Here is a 17,632-nt window from a genome sequence, read left to right as displayed (position 1 = left end):
ACAACCAATTTATTAGATAGAGACATAAGGCAAGCAAGCAAATCAATTGACCAGTCAAAATATTAGGAAGTTTTGAGCTTGTTAGTGCTCTATGCATTGAAGAAAAATCCAAGTATAAGTCTGACAACTCTAACTTCCAGTGCTCTCAACAACGGAATTGGGGACCTGCCTGAAACCTAGCACTGCATCTGTTTTCCTTGTTCAAAGTTAAAATCAGCCCCAAAGCAGATAAAAATAATAATAAAAAAAAACCCACCACACACACACCACTATCCACAGTATATCCACATTCAATCCACGCAAGTCAGAAAAAACTGCTATTTAATAAAGTGTTATGTTCCATAATATATACAAAAAGTTATCTAAGCAACAAAGCAGGGTTTAATTAACTTTAACACCCAGTCTCAGTCCAGAGACAATATTATTTCACACATGCCTGAGCAAGCACATCATTACTGATCCTAACTGTCCTGGAAAATGCAGCCCTTGCTCAACAGCCATTACCAGAAGGAAAAATAAAATAGACACACACAGTGATACAATCAGAGTCCCAGCAGCTGGCATTAAGAGCTCACAAGTAGTTCTGCCTTTCTATTTCAAGGAGTGTTTCAACCTCCTTGTAGCAAACTGTAGCAAATCAATTCAATGCAAGCATGTAAACAAGCTCCATAAAGAAAATTTCTAATTTTTTGCATTGCTGAGATCCACTTCTCATTCAATTTGTAAGAGTATCTACTAAAAGCTCAGTTTGCTGTGTTCAACCTATCCCTTGTACTTGCTCATTTTCCACAAACAAGCTTGTTGAATCACAGCAGTTTTCTAAAGGCATGCAAGAGTTAATGCAGGACTCACTTCCATACCACCTTGTATAAACATCTTTAAAAAAAACTCTTCTGTTTAAATCCTTGCTACATTGTCTAACTGAATGAGTCGGCTATATAATTAATAGGTACTCCTGGATTTTCCAGAGGAAACATTTGTTCTGAAATAGCTCCAGTCTACGCACAAATTAAGGCTATACAGGAACACTGCTTTTAAAAGCAAACCACACACAGGAGAAGCAAGTTGTCTGAGGAAGATTAAAAGCAGCCTTAATAATCAGTGGGATGAATCAAAGCCATCCAAAAGCAAGGCTTGCAAAATTCTTCAGGCAACTTAGCCTAGACTTTTCCCAGATGAAGCAAGAGCTTTTCCACAAATACCCAGGAATCATCCAGGTTAAAGAGCAGAGAATCAAGTGTGGTTACAGAGTCTTCCTACACCTCTCCAATACAGAGTGAAACATTAAATGGAAAAAATCCGGCTATCTTCAGAAGTCATTAGAAACCTGTTAATAGTTGCCATGCAAAACTGCCATCATTGGCTACCTGAGCTAAGCTCACTACATTTTAGCATCTTATCGGTCTGTAATTTCAGAACTCTACTGCTAAAAATACTCTCTACAGTATATTAATTAATATATTGTTAGAACTAACCTTGAACTGCTCTTCCAGCTTTTCCCGAAGAGGGGATAGCTTCTCCAAGCTCTTACTCAGGTACACATGACCATGGAATTTAATAAATGCCTTGATGAAGTCCGACACACTCCATCGAGTCTTCACCTCGTCACGACTACATTCAGAACACAAAGACTTAATTTCAGTCTTCAAAAGAGAGACACAGTTGCACATAACATAACATTTTTTTCCATACAAAGTTCAAGGAGTGAGAAATGTTCACTCCAGGCTGCTTTTCACGCTGGCATGATATGCTTATTGCTCATATACACTAATCACATTCAAGAGTGTTACTGATACAAACTGTTCTTTATTCCAAACACACATAAAGACATTGTGATTGGAAGGAGATCAAGGACCTTATACTTTGTTCCCAATCCCCAATATGAATGCTTCTGGCAAGGGAGGTAAGCTTGGAGAAAGTCTTTTCCATCTTATCCAAACAAAGGTAAGTCATACTTAGTCTTACCTCTCCAGTGCTTTAGAAAGTGCTTTTTGTAAATTAGTGGAGGCAGCTGGGAAAGGAAACTTCACAGCAATACTTCTGCAGTAGTAGAAAATTGTGGTCAAGTGGTCTCCTTTGGAGGAAGCTAGGATAGCCAACTGATTATAAGGCTGACCTAGGGGACAAAAAGACGACAGCTTGGTATGGAGAGAAGTCTGCACACTTTAGAAGGGAGCAAAAACTTCTAAGATACCAACTAATTTGCTCACACTTTTGCCACTTCAGTACCACACACAGTCAGAAGATTTTTAAATATATAAATCTTTTAAAAATTAGACAACCACTATGCCATAAGATTTTGCCTAAATAAGACAGCAGTGCAAAACCAAGCCTTTGTCACTAACATACTTATGAGCATCTATCCAGACAAAAGTCAAACTCAGTTTTGTCTTGTGATGAATATGGAGAATAGACTATGGAGACATTCATAATTAAAATGTAGCTAAAGCTGAATTATAGATTCTATCAACCTGGCTTGTAAGGGATTTTTACTTACCACTACCCACTATTATTTGGGCCAACAATAATGTATCCCAACAGCTAAAAGCTAGAATGCCTGAACGAATTAAGTTCTAAAACTGCATGCTTTAGTAACTCAGTACTAGCTAAGTTTTAGAAACTGGCATATGAACAAACAACAACAAAAAATGCAGCTGATGGGCAAGTTTTCGTTAATTATACTTAAGAATGTATAAATATAATATAGTATATGGTAGCACTAGTAAAGCCTTAGTCTAAAGCTGCACTTGAACCTCTTTTCATAATCTTTACAAAAATGAGAGAAATAATGCAGATCAGGCAAGCACCTTGTATCCAGATAATCAACTGATGGATTAGGCTTTGTTTGCAGGATTTTAATTTATTTTGTTTTAGACTAGGGGAGGTTAAAAAAAATCCAAGTTTCCAATTATCACACAAGAAAAGCAAATACCTCAAATTTCCCTTTGGAATTAGTGAAACATATTCTAGACTCACCATTAGAAGGGACAAGCTGAGCTGCATGTCTGTAGTAAGACTCTGCCTGGCTGGTCTGATTCCTATAGCGAGCTAAGGGAAGACAATAACAAGTTCAGAAAAAAAAAAAAAATATATATATATATATATATAGAGAGAGAGAGCGAGAGCGCGCGCACACTTTCCTGCTCCTTGAAGAGCTTACCTGAAAAACACTTTATTATTATTCTAGAAATAAGCTTTAGAGGAACAGTAATTATATCAAACAGCATAAAGATTTAACATGCTGAATTTCAAGGTGGTTTTTCTGTTCAGATCCTACTATCACATCTTATCAATTCTCTCTTAGACACCATGGTAATAGCATTGCATCTAAAGAGCTAAAAATTCTTTTCAGAACTCTTTGCACAATCAGCAACTGGATCTACTTTTACATTATTACATTAGCAGTTGCAGATTCCTGTAAAAAATAGAAGTTTTGACAAGTCAGACCTCCAATCTAAATCAGCATGCAAAGAAATAAACCTCTCAAGCTTAATGTGAACTAGAAGCCTCACAAAAGCTCGGGTTTCTCACCTTCTCTTCTGTATACGGCTGATTTTACACTAACCTTCTCAGAGAGGGAAGTAGGTTAGCCTGCTGCAACAAGCTTTTGTAACAGTCTCCAGTTACAACATTCAGTACGCCTACCACCTATAAGAGGACTACATGAAAAGCATGCTAGTAGCAAGCAATTCTAGCAAGTTGCTAGAAAGTTATCCTTAACTGCCTCCCTGCTTTAATATGCAACACACTGGAACAGTCCAACAGCATGGCTTTCCAGACCTTTCCACCTGCAACTACCACAAAATGTGTGGGCAGTCACTAATCACAAGAGACCACTTGGTGTAATAGTTGCCCTAACAAGGATTTCTATGACTGAAGGGAGAAAACAGAGGTAGAACTCAAAAGTGCCACCTCTTCTTGCTTCAAAAACTCACCGATATCTCCCAGGTGGACAAGGCAGTGCTGGCAGATGTAAGAGCAGGAGCTGGACTGCGGCTTCACAATAGCGCTGGTGTGCATCTGTTTATTGCTAATGATTCCCAGCTGGGAAGACTTCACACGACATGGCAAGTCTACATTAAAAACTGTGCACAATTCCTGTAATAACTAAAGAAATAGGTCTAGCTTAATAGCAGCTATAAATAATAATCACAAAAGCATTAAGAGAGAGAGTATAATGAATCTTTTTTTTTTTGGGGGGGGGGGGGATGGAGGGAATAAAATAAATAGGTTATCTTTAAAGGGAAAAAAGCAGTGCTTTTATACTTAGATTAAGTGACAACATTCCCTGGTGAGAGGGGAAGGGAAAGAAAGGAATGTTTACTCCCTGCTCCTCCAAAGCAATTTTTAACACCCAGAGAAAGAGCTAATTCTGACTTACAGTTCAGAGAGAGGCCTGGAAAAAAAACAAATCTGCAGGCAATGCTGGGCAAAATCAGCCAACAGTTTGGTGGCTGAGCTGTCCCACTGCACTGGTTGCCCAGACAGCAAATATTTCTGCTAAGTTTCATCAGGCTTGTTCAAGGAACGAGAGAACAGCTACTTAATCAAATATTTCAAAAGCTGATCCAAGAAAAATCTAGACGTTGCCTTTCTAACCAGCACCTCTGAAATTTTCCTTATGGACTCCCGCATACAGCCAGGAATTAGGACTTGTTTGTATGACCATTTAACAAAAGTAGCTGCCATTATATGTCAATAAAAAAATATAAATAATTCAACCGTGTTACCCTTAAAACTTGAGACAAAAATTGACAGACTTCCTCCAGTTGTGAACATACTCAATCTGCAAATAAAACAGACTTAGGGTAGAGCTCCTATTCCAGATAAAAGCATATGAAAAGCTCTGGGCTGATGAAGAGATGGGTGTTCTCTTCATGCACGTGGTTGTAGTCACTTGAAGACTGCAGGTAAAAGTAAAGGTCCCCTAAAGTCTGCCAAGCCAGAGGTGCCACAAGTCACCCAAGAGCTTCTGCTGACTACTTTGGGGCAACAAAGCATCCTTGCTTGTGGCAGAAAGATTTGTCATGCTGCTTCTCTTTTACACAGGAGAGGGAAAATAAAATACCCAAAGTAGATGATAACTCATAGATGAAAGCTAGATAAAATAGAAACATGACATCTTTCAACACACAGACCTGCAAGAATTCATGCTCTCCTTCAAAGGAGTCATGTGCACAGGCCTAGCTGTTGATGGCAGGCACCCAGCCAAAGCAGTTGCCGAACTAAAAACGCAACAATTAACATCACAGCGAGCAGAGACGAGACAGCCCGGGCTCTGCTGTTGCACTCAAAGACAGCAAAACTTCTGGATACACTGCAGGGAAGAAAAACGCCTACACAGAGGTGGAAATGCTGGAAAGCCCTTAGCAGCCACGCTGCAGCCTGCCAAGCTGGCTCCTTCAGTAAGGAGCATTCAGAAAAAAACTAATGCCCAAGGCCTGGGCAGTCTGTATCCAAAATGGGTAACATAACACAGCCCAAAACAGGAGGCTTCTCCTTTAAACTTAAACTTCACAGCAATTTTGGAGAGAAAAAGAAGGGGGGGGTGGGAAGAGAGAGGGAGAGAGGCTGCCTTGCACATGCTTAGCGTCAAACCCAGAAGGGACACAGGCAGCATGAGCTGTTGTGTGTGTTGCAAGCCAGCTGAGATCCCTGCTTGTAGGGCTGGGAGATGTGATGACAGAACAGCTGGGGAATTCTGTTATTAAACACAAAACTCATACTTTGAGACAACCCCCAACCTTACTTCCAAATGTAACTGTGGTGGGCACTAAGGTATTGCCAAATGGAAAAAAAAGTTCTATATTGCAGACAGTGCTTGGAAAATATTAGCTTAACACTCAACAGCAGCATGAGGAATTATGAGAGCACAGAACAAAGCACAGTGTTATATGCCAGCATGTACCCACAGTTTGAATTCTACACATAGTTCCAGTTGCTCCAGAGCAGAATCAAGAACAACACTGAATCTTTATCTTCTGCTAGCAGAAGAAAAGGCTCCATAAAGGGGAAGTCTTGCATTTTCCAAAATGAAAAGGAATTATGGCAATGACCCAGAAATTCATGAGTAGTAATGAGAAGGTGCATGGGAAATTTTAGAGAAACAGTAAACAATAATCAAGAAGAACGCAGAGAAGTCACTAGTCAACAATTCTTCGCAGTGTTGCAGAGACCGAAGTAAATGGCTTCAAGTCAAGAGAACTAGTAGCCAAAAAGCATGACAATCCCGATACAAACTGGCTCAAGAAGTTCTCAGGCAAACTTGCAGTAAGAATGCAGGAGACCATAGCAGGAAAGTATCACTCTATGTTTTCCCTTTCTCTTCTGCTCTCTTCCCGAGCAGTCACAGAAGACTTGTCAAGAGACAGAACATGACGCTAAATGGACCCTAAGTGGTGGATTTTAGGCTTTGAAGCAGATGCCACAGAAGGGAATTCCATGTTTCTATGGAATGCCAAGACAACTACCAGATTCACCCAAGTTCAGTGTCAAACAGAGGCTTGAGCTGACCAAAAGCACATCACAGCTCCTCAGGTGCATCCTGCTGAGCACACCTGTGTTAGAGTACATCCGTTGATCCACAGCAGTAAAAGCTTCATATGCTGAAAGATCAGATTTGATGTGCCTAGTAAATTAATTCTTCTGTCCTTCCCCAGATTAATACAACAGTTCTTTGTGTCCGTATAGCACAGGAGCTCATCTTTCATGAAGCATTAAAACATACCGAGTTGCTGGAACAGCACAGAAGATCAACAGGACCTGCACTCCCACTCCCACCCCACGCGAAGGCCCCCCAGCAGCACGCGCTTGAGGACTCACCTGCGTGTAGAAGCCACTAGCTGCCTCTAAGAACAGAGAAAGGTTCGCCTGAACTTCGCTCCGATTCGGATTGGCTCTATTTTTCGCTTGACCCTGTAGCGTAGTGATCTGATTTTTAAAGGCATGATTCCAACTGAAAACAAAAGAAGAGCTTTCCTTTTAACTTTGGAAATGTCTCATCATGCAGATAACAACAACTGTCCCGACAATGGGAAACAACTATTTAATGTCTAACGCTTTGTAATTAAGAAATGAATTTAAATTCAAACAACATTCAGGTTTAAGATATAGTATTCAAAAAAGGAAAAGCCACCTTCCCTCATCTCTCAGAGCTGGGCAAACCAGTTCTGATACTGGATAGCAAATGCTACAACAGCATTAATATTTGTTCTATTAGCTGTTCAGAACTGGGCATTATGGCACTCTCCTCCTAAAATGGGACGGAGGGTATGGAAATCAGAGGTAACAGTCATTTGCTCTGTCCCTGCCTCCAGGAGCTGTCTCTGACATCCTGCAGATCCTGCTTCCCTCCCAGCACTAAAGGAGCACATGCTCCTCTTAAAGCCTGTTACAACACATCTGCATTTTAAACAAGAAGGGCTGGACGCGCCGCATGGAGAGGCTCCATGTGAGCTTCCCCTGCTGCTTCGCCTGTCACGAGTGCCCTGGTAAAGTACTCGCTCCTTCTTCCTCCCTCTGCCCAACCCAAGCTCAGAGCTAAATGCAAAGGTCCTGGCAGCTCTTCTGCTCTACCATTACACCTTGCTCCAGGTCGGTGCACCAGGCAAATGTCCTCCCTTCCGCTCCCACCCTTCTCCCAGGGCAAAGGCAACAGATGTTCCTTTGCTCTTTCCCTTCTATCTTGCTCACTCAAACCCACTCCTGCGTGAAACGGCTGCTGCTGATTGCCAGGGTAAAACAGTGATCTCTGGAATTCTCTCCATCTATTCTCGAGTAACATTCTGCTGTTTCACTTGCAACACAGCTTCCATATTAAAGGGAATAAGATGGCCATTTCATGGGATGAAACCGCTGTTCTGCAAGTGTTGAAGGTTTCCAGCTACACGTCACATTTTATACATACACGTTTACTGAAGTACTTACAGGTCCTGCTCCACCTTTTTATCTAAAGCATATTCCAAATCAGTCACTAGCATTTTCTGATATAAGTCCTGTAGAGCCTGTCTGGATGTCCAGACTTCTGCTGGACCAAGCTTTGAATCTGGAAAAACAAAACAAAAACAGAAGATACAACTGGTTTTGTAGCATACAAATTTACAGAGTTATTCCAACTGATGTTTCACTCACCCACCAAGCAAGAGAACATAGCACAGCATGAGACATTAAATTGGGTGTTTGGCATTGAGTAAGAGATTTGGTAAAGCCCTGAAGTACAAGATGGTAGGCGCTGTTCAAGGCGCTGTAGTCCTTGAACAGAATGAGCCAACCTCTACTTAGGCCAACCTGTACAGCTTGGGAACAGGGTGTCAGGTTCTGAATCCCACGTTCATAGCTCTAATGCTTGTGGACATGTGGGGATTTGCCCTCTTCCACACTTGTCATACCTTTAACATAAGGCACACACTTTCTATACAGTCGTTATGAACAGCAAGCACAAGAAACACAGAAGAAAACCAGGAATCAAGTACTATTAGCTACATCAGCAATGTGCTAAAGGCAATTACCTGTCATGTCAGCCTTCAGGACTTCTGCCTGCCTGTAAGAAAGCAATAAAACAAGAAATCTGATCAAAATAATGCAGTTATGCTACAGCAAATTCATGCAACAGTGAGTACAGAAAGTGGGGCCAGCTCCTTAGAGGTTGCCTACAGTCTAACCTAGTATATTTTCCATCCCTACAAAGTGGGAATTGGAACTACTGTTTTATTATAGCATCATCTTCTCAGCTATCATATCACAATAAGAGTTTACAGCTCCCCTCTCTTTGAATTAACTCTGAGTAGTGGCACACAAGGAAGTTCACTCTGGCAGGTACTTGAAGCAGCTGCCAGTTTTGCTGTGTCTGCTCTGTAAATGCCCAGAACTAACACTGTGGCTCGAGGTGGCCCATCTGTGAGTGAGGATGCTTATAGCTGTATTTCTTCAACACTTCTCAGTCTCAAAAATAGTGGCTAACACCTAGCTACTACATCGCATTTCGACAGAAAAGGTGCATCCCTCTTTCCTCCAAGAGGCTTCAATGAGCCTTTGCCAGTGTTCAGAGACTCCTAGTAGACACAAATCTGAGCTCGCCGATACAGACAAGAGCTTCGTACGGTGCCAGCATCCTTTGTCACTCTGCAAATACTGTCACGCAACCACTGTATATTTTCTTAGTGTCATGCTGAAGTCACATTGGACCAACATGAAATGAGTGCTCATGCATTTCCTAAGAGCAGGCACTAATATTGAAAAAACAGAGCCTTAACAGCCATTTTTAGAAGTTCCCTGGGCACTAATCCATAACAGCTGGCGAGCTTTGCTCATGGTTGCGTTTTGAAAGCTGATACAGAAAGAACTTGTGCTTTCCTGACCCGTGTGTAGACAGAGTGCATCAACCACGATCCGGCAAAGACTTTTTTTTAAAAACACAGTCTTAGGATTGGGCACATATCCAGGATTTGTGCAGCACAGGATACTGAAGAAAAACAAACAAGCAAACTAGAAAACAAAAACAAGACCCAACCTTCTTTTAAAGTTTTCTTTAGCCATTGATTCAGCTTCACCTACATAAGTAAATACCTTCAGACAGCAGCTCCATCCACCAAGTCTCTACCTGACAGGGTAACTGGAGAAAGTCAGGATCTCACCAGGGTACAGGGGGTCTGATGCAAGTACAGACCTTAATTTAAAAGCCCACAGCTTTCACAAAGTACTTACATCATTTGCTTCACACGCAGGGAGGTTTTACCCATGTCAGCTACTAGTGACATAGCAGGAGATCCTCAGGCCGTGAGTCATCCAGCTAAATGCTCCGCATGTCTAACCTTTTACACGCAGAGGACAGCCTGCGCGCGTTTGGCAGCGAGTTTCCTTGGAAAGGACATCTTCAACAGTAGCCAGCTTATTATTTTTACGCGCAATAAGTTGAACACTTCTTACTGTTACAATACAATCCCAAGTTGAGGGGCACTGTGTCCTCACAGCCAGCAAACCCACTTTTTGCCTTCCTGTTGTCCAATGGGAGGTAAAGGTGCTCCCAACCGGTAAACCTGCTCCAAGAAAGTTAATCTCTGCATACTGTCCTATTTCATCTATGGGGAAGGAAAAGAGTGTCCTACTTTGCTCAGGTTTCTAGCACTCAACTGTCTCCACCAAACAGAGCTCTCATTCCAGCCTAGAGACGACATCTGTCACAGGAGTCAGCCACTGCAAGGGCGAGTTAAATGCCTTGCATCTAGGCTGTAAAGATTTGTCCAGCAACAGAAATATGCCTGTGCCCTCTCTGTAGAGCTTCTAAAATTTAAGTCAGGAGAGTGATCTTCGAACTATGTACATGGTCATCTGGGCTCTTGGTGAATTCAGACAAAACTAGCCAGGAATTAAGATCAACTTGAAAAAGCTCAGCAGAATCTTTAGTAAGTTCTAGCCACTAGTTGTAAAAATATTCTTAAAATATCAAATATCCTGTTCTTGAACTTTCTATCTTGATCCATTTGTTGTCCAGAATACCATTTTACTGGAGCACAAGCTTCACTGGAGCTTTAGGTTTTTTTTTTTTTTCAATGCATTATGAAAGTCACATCCAGGCTTAACCCAGAAAGAACACAGAAGTCTGACAGCCTCAAGCATCTATCAGCGTCACTTCAGCCAACAGGATCAAATCAACTTCCAAGAGATACGCTGCTCCTGCGAGTCCTGCGGAGCGCTGGATTAGATAGTTAGAGGGGAGATCTCCTTCCTCCATGAGGATTTTCAATCTCCCAGGCAAACATCACAGAGCACTTGAGTCAATGGCTCCTAACTACTTAGTCCTTTTAATGCTATTTTCTGGCTATTTTGTTCAGATAGATTATGCTGCCTCATCCGCCCATGGAGCTGGAGAGCAGGGCACCTGCTACGAGGAACTAGTTACACAAATGAAATAGCTTTTCCCCCAGAAAGCTGACCTCACTTTGCCCCGTTGAAGAGGGCAACAAGCACAATTTTCTGCCAGTCCCAACTTCCAGCTTTGGCGGTTCTCCTGCCAGTTGTAGTCTCCTTCAAGAGCTCCAGGGATGAGAGAAGTCTTGCCTGATTTCACTGTCGCTGTTACTTCTCCTTGCTCTCAAACCACCCCTTGCACAGCAGCAAAAGCCGATTCTGCTGCAGCTCCACAAAGCTGAGGACAATTTGCACAGACACAGGGAGGAACTGCTGAAGGGGACTCAAAGCTAGGGGCAATCAAGATACTAAGAATAACTTCCTTGCTAAGCAGCAGGTGGAGAAAGAGCAAATATATTAGATATCTAGGTATCATGGCCAGAGTTGGAGAGGAGAAAAAGTGAGAAGGAAACAGAACAAGAAGGGGACCAGAAAGAAAAGAAAACAAACAAAAAACTTAAACCCTGAGATTTAACTGGGTCTTGGAAATTCTTCAGCCTTTTGAACATGCTATTCCTACGCGGTGATACAGAGACATTTGCCTAGACAAGTAAAGACCTTCAAAAAAGCGTAAAGCCTAAACCAAACCTATCAATGTTTAGATCATTCACTGCAGTGATTCAACAGCACAGAACAGGTTTTTGCCCAACCAAGCTCACCTTAACTCACAACTATGCAAACGTCATGCATATAAAACACGTACCAAGAATTTGAGAAATGACACTAACAGAAGTTTTAAAATAGCTTTCTGTAAGAACTAAAGAGATTTTTCAACATGAAAGGACCTTGCAGTTTTCACAAGCTATTACTATTAACATTCAAATTATATCCAAGTATGACCAATAGCAGCTTAAATCTTAGAAGTTATTTTCAATTCTCCATTTTAATACAAAATGCAACCCTGAAAGCACAGAAATGCAATCAAGACCGTCCACCAGTCAGGCAGAACCGCATCACAGCCATTCATATACATAAATGGATACTAAGCCTATTTCTGCAAAGGGTTCCTAGGGAAGCTCCCCATTCTCATTGGGAAGCACGCTGTTTGGAAACATACTTTTCAGACGGCTGCAAAATGATTTTTCCAAAGAAGGAACTGTGAAAAAGGAAGAGGCCAAGTCCTCTACCACCACAGGACTAAAGAGGACCTGTCACACACAGTCATTCCCAAGAAAAGGAGAGGACACGCAGACCTTGTGTGCTCAGGCCACACAACTGGCAACATTTGCTACCTGTTTCAACAAAAGCAGGAAGGTGACATGAAGCATCAAGGATGTGTGGTACCTGCAAGAAGCTAGGGAAAGTGCTACTATCAGACCCCACGTTCATCTTGCAGGTCTCCACAAGCAGCGGTGGCCGTGTTCCCCATGCTGGTGAGCCGGGCAGCCCGTACCACTCATGGAGAGCACAGCCCCTAAGTTCTTCCAAAGGACACAGGAATTTTCCTAGAGAGAAAGCTGCCTTCACCTGACATTTACAGGAACACAGCTGTGACGCTAAACTCTGTCTCTATACTATACTTTGGCACGCAGGACTATTCTCCCCATCCAGATAGGCTGCCCTCTACAAAACCTGGAAGCCCATCAGCAAAAGGCACCTACTCCTGCAACATGTAAGTGTTGCTCTTGCAACAGTTCAGTCAACTGTTATCGGGCTCTACTTTGGGAATTAAGTACATTGGCATGTACTTAAGGCATTGGTTTTAAAAAAGGCATTGGTTTTAGCTGATATCCACCAAATAAAAGCTCTGTAGAAAAATACAAATCAAATTCAGTTCTCGGCACACCCAGGACTGCAGCCTCCCTTTCAGCAGGGAGGCCAGACCTGCTCATTAGATCCCTTTTCCACTCAGCACCAGCTAAGGAAAAGGCTCTACAGCATCGGATTATCACATCCAGTCTGAAGCACAAACAAATCTTATGCCTGGAAAGGACCTTCAGAGGTTATGCAGTCCCTGCCCTTGCCCTGATGCTATTCCTGACACACATTTGTCTCACTTATTTTTGAAGTTGTGCAGAGGCAGAGACCTCAATGCCCAAAGCAGATGGTTACAGCGGCCCCAGGTCCAGCTGCGCCATGAGCGCCCCGGGCTCCCTCCTGACACCAAAAATCCTCAGCAAATGCCCCTGTCCTCCCTAAACCTACTGCCACTTGATAAAGTAATGAAAGAGGCAGTGACTTGTCTATGTTGGGTTGGGCCGAGGGCGCATTTTGAGTCTTTACTGCCAACAAAGCAGGAAGGGCCCACATGGGGCAGAGATGCAGGACACGACTGCATGTTTCACAGTCAGATGACACCTGCACAGACCCAACTTGCACAAGCAAACTTAACTCAGGCAGTTCACTCTGCAACCACAACAAGCTGCAAATGCTTTGTACAGTATCCAAGAATTCTCAAAACAAGTTTAAACACTGACCAATTTAGACAGTGCATTTCAGCATTTGACAATAAAGCACAGAAGCTACGTGAATCTTGCTGTTCTGGCCTCAAAATCCAGAAACCACATGTTTTCAAAATCTCTAAAATGAAATAGTATGGGGATGCATAAGTGAAAAAAAAAAAAACTGCTAGAAGCTCATGAGACCATTCTCAACTATTACTACCAGTCCACATATACCTCGAATGAAGAGCTCAACGATGCTGTCAAAAACAAAACACAGACAGCAGAGAAACTGAAGGTGGCACCTGCCAAAGGTTCCTCACAGGCCACAGGAAAGCTTGGTTTAATCACTATGTCTCAAACTGTTGTAACATCCACATGCTTCCTTCCAAACCATGGTGAGACCAAGGCAGGACATGGTAAAGCAAGTATCAGAAGACACAGTAAAAGAATATACAAGCTTATCAGGAAAGGAAGGAAAAAGACACCATCTAACCAACTGATTTATCACAAATTAATTCCCTTCCATTCCTGACACATTACCTAAGAAGTCAAACATGTTGATAACAGCATAGATTATACTGGAGTCCAGAGCATCCTGGAACCAGCTGGCCCAGGACAACCTGCCCTTTGCTGTATCAAACAGGAATAACTAAGCACCAAGAAAGACCAGAGTAGGTCTCGAATAAAAACCCTTGATGGTCAAGAGGTATTTCGTTGGAACTAAAAGAAACTCTAACCCCTCAAAGCTCCTGTAAAGCATTTGAGAAACTCTTCCCCAAGTGAATTTGAGAGAATCAATCAGGTGCCACCAGAAACTCATTCAAGTGAATTTCTCACTTCCTGGAAGTGACACAGCAGCTTACTGGATTGGGCGAACGCACAGGACCAGGCAGTGCTTCAGAGAGGAGGGGAAAAGAAGAAAGGAAGAAAAACAACTCACACACACCAGTATTAGATGAAGCAAAAAAAGGTCCAAAAGTGCTGAGCACAAAAAGATACTTTCAACAACAGAGACAATGAAATTAAACACGAAAAATTGACTGCTGGTGCATTTGAGACATCATAAGTATTTTCAGAAAATGACATTATACTTTTTGCCCTAAAGATAGAAGAGAAAATTAACTCTAGCAGGACTCCTAAGTACCTCAAGGGTATCTCTGATTTGAGTCCCATCAGTGAAATTCAGTCTGTCGCCCACGGCAGTGTAACAATCCCAAGAGACTCCTCAGCCTTCTGGTTCCTTATGAATATCCCTTGAGCGCGGAAGCCAGTGTGAACAATCCGAGAAAAGTCCTACTGGAATACAGAAAGAAAAGAAAGCAGGCCTAAGGTTACTTAGAAGGCTCTTATTCCATCTCAGCTCATAGCATTATATCAATCCAAATGGGCAACTGCTGAGGTACCTCAGAGGAAATTAAAAGCAATATCAAAACACTGTCCTTTCCTTCACTTGCCTAGGGAGTCCTTAGGCTTTTGATGGGAGCCACTTCTGCAGCTCCTCTTGAATTCAAGTGGGAGGGAAAGCCGTGGTCAGGCAAGTCTAGAAATATGGCCTGAAGGCAACGCACAGGGTGCAGCTGACAACGCTGAGCAGTGACGAAACCCGCACGGCCGCGAGCCTCGTCAGCGAGGCAGGGCCTACAGCAGTAGGAGTACCCGCCAGGCACGTACAGCACAACCGCCAGCCCTGCCGCACACACGGCAAGAAACTACAGCCCACGAGTCACATCCACCATTCCTCATCTCCTCCCACGACCGAGGAGAGGCCAGTCTTCCTTTCTCCTCACTGGGAAGATGCTGCTCCCCAATTCCTTCCCATGCAAAGGAAAGACCATGTTTTACAGAACACTGCCACAATCTACCACCTCACTACTAATACAAAAAACCCACACACAGGACCAAAATACGCAGTTCCAGTAAAGATTTTTAGAGGAAAAAAAATGTGTTTTCATCCCCCTTTGTTGGCAGGAGCCATGAGGTTTGCGGCAAGATGAGGGCAGGTCTCAAGTTCAAAGAAACAAAGATAGATAACCACCGTCCCCTTGTCCTACCTTATAGATCTACTGCTAAACTGCTCTGCCATGCTTCACCCAGGGAAACCACACAGACCCCAGCTGTGCTGCAGCCAGCGACGCCTTCCCTTGTCCCTACCTACCCTGCACACGAGCCACAACTACGACCTCCTCCACTCCTGCCTGCTGCCAGGTTGCAGTTACTCCCTCTCTGGATTCTGCCGAGCAGGAAAGCAGCCTGGGCATCTTCCCATGGAGTCGCTCTTGTCTCCCGCTGCTCTCAGCGACCCTGAGCAGTGAGCGCAGCCACCTCTGCTTCTCAAGCGGGAAGCACCACAGAATCTGAATGTGTGCCGTAACCAATATACCAAACCAAAACGCAGCTTCCTATTCCATACATACCGACTAGAAGAAAGCTTTAAGTTGCTCGAGGTTAGCAATACAATTCAACACCCAGATCGGTTTATTTAGAGGCAAGGCTTAAAATAAATAAATAAACCATTTGAGCAGGCTATTTGTGGAATGGAGATACTCTGGACAGAGAGAATGGGTTTTTCAAGCAGCTTTAGTATCATGCTATGCTACTGAATATCTAGATAAAATAGCTTAGCACTCAGTAAGCGTTAACCGGCAAATGTACCTTCTACCATGCACTGTAATGAAGAGGCTTCAAGAAATACTCCAAAACCCTGTACTCAAGGAAGGAAGCCATCTTCAGAAAATGGTTTGCAGCTGGTCAACTGCCCCATATCAAAGCTTTAAACAGACATGCCCTGGTTTCGCTGCCACTATGCAGCTTTCTCTTTTCCAGTAAAGACCAAATTACCCAGGAATATGCAGTTAGAACAAGTACTAATTACATCAGAAGCATCACTGGAAGAAGAAAAAAAAAAAAAAAAAAAAAAACGGAATGCAGCTTCACTTACGCTAACCTGCACTTCTAGGTCACTGGAGCATCATTTCAAGAGTAGCCTCAAGCCTGCTAGAAAAAAAACTGCAGTAACAGCATCCATGATAAGCTGCATCTGCAGCAAGAAGAGGGGGAGAAAAAAAAAATAAAAAAGGCTCATTCCTCTTTCCCGTTGCAAAGTGAGCACAGGGATGCTGCTATGTGTGACAGGGACACGGTGAAGGGAGGGCACTCAAGGGCTCGTGCGCCCCAGGAAACAAGGTGCTACGTGTGTAGCGGCGCTCCGGCTCAGCGAGCGCCCCGGCTCAGCGAGCGCCCCGGCGGTAACTGGCGCTGGCAGGGGCGGCCAGCCCTGTCCTCGCAGTCTGGGCTTCGCTCCTGCTCCGCACAGCCCGGCCCCTCGGCCGGCACACGCGCCTGCCTACGTGAAGAATGAAACCAGGGAACAAGCTCACATCGAGCGACGTGGTGGGGGACAAAAAAACCCACAGTTTTAACCTAAATTGGTGCCCCAGTCCAGGTACTGAAGACTTAGCCAAAAGTTTAGCCCTGACTTGTCAGCATGAGGAGAGAGCGTGAGGAAGACTGTGATACTCCTGCTGGGAGCAGCTCAAGGGCAAACAGGCTCCTCCAGCTGTGCAGCCACCTCTTGCCAAGCACCAACCAAAGAAGGCCAAGATCTGCCATCACCAGCAGGCATTCACATAGATTAAGAATCACCCTCTTGACAGTCGCTCTAGCTTAAATGAGCTTGGAAACTCTGCAGAAGACGGTTACAATTTATCAAAATCACTTGGGAGAGGACAGCAACAACTGTTAAGCACTACAGTCACACCAGGGATTTTCAGCCTTGTTCCCTGTGGTGTTCCTTTCCACCCCACCCCCACCTCCTCTCTTTTTTCCTCCTCTTCTACCTTCACAGGTAGAAAGCACAGGTACAAGAGCTTGCAGATCAGTAGCAAGCAGCAGTCGTCAGGAATCTTTGGCTTTTCAAACCACTACCTTCAGCCTCCAGAGAGAATCAGAAGTGTTGGTCATACTAAATAGAGGCAGTAATTCTACTATCAAATCCTGGAAGCACCTTGTAGGAAGAGCCCCAGGCTTGACAGGACAGGAAAGCAGACAAAGCAAGAGAGGAACTCACCCTTCTCCTCGCCTTAAGAGTGCACCACGCTAAGGGGGGCCCTCCTGAAGCGTCACAACTGGTTTTGACCTATCCACTATTCATCCTCTGTTTAAAATCCAGGAGTAAACAGTGTATTTAAGTAGCATAAGTTATTTTAGTACTTTAAAAAGCTGGAGGGAATAATTTCCATCATCAGTTGGTCCTGTTCACCTATCAGGACAAATCAAGAAGGCCGTGGGATCAGTGGCAGCAAGCTGAGCAGCCACCCCTGCGGCAGCCAGGGCCACAGCTCATG

At 43.5% G+C, this 17,632-nt stretch overlaps 1 protein-coding gene across 1 annotated transcript in view; it reads right to left on the bottom strand.

Moving 5' to 3' along the window:
- SMG7 (SMG7 nonsense mediated mRNA decay factor) overlaps positions 1-17,632 on the bottom strand; it is a 40,284-nt gene that overhangs the window by 19,934 nt on the left and 2,718 nt on the right. The window contains 7 exon segments of the mRNA XM_088524458.1: positions 1,476-1,611; positions 1,966-2,116; positions 2,977-3,048; positions 3,936-4,107; positions 6,823-6,955; positions 7,927-8,044; positions 8,508-8,539. Of these exon segments, the coding sequence (XP_088380584.1) occupies positions 1,476-1,611; positions 1,966-2,116; positions 2,977-3,048; positions 3,936-4,107; positions 6,823-6,955; positions 7,927-8,044; positions 8,508-8,539 (814 nt within the window).

The sequence above is a fragment of the Tinamus guttatus genome, unplaced genomic scaffold (assembly GCF_059628265.1).
Source record: "Tinamus guttatus ecotype Peru unplaced genomic scaffold, ASM5962826v1 Tinamus_guttatus_pri_ptg000211l, whole genome shotgun sequence".
Classification (NCBI taxonomy): Eukaryota; Metazoa; Chordata; class Aves; order Tinamiformes; family Tinamidae; genus Tinamus; species Tinamus guttatus.
The sequence above is the reverse complement of the archived record's forward strand: the minus strand, read 5'-3'. Positions and strand labels throughout refer to the sequence as shown.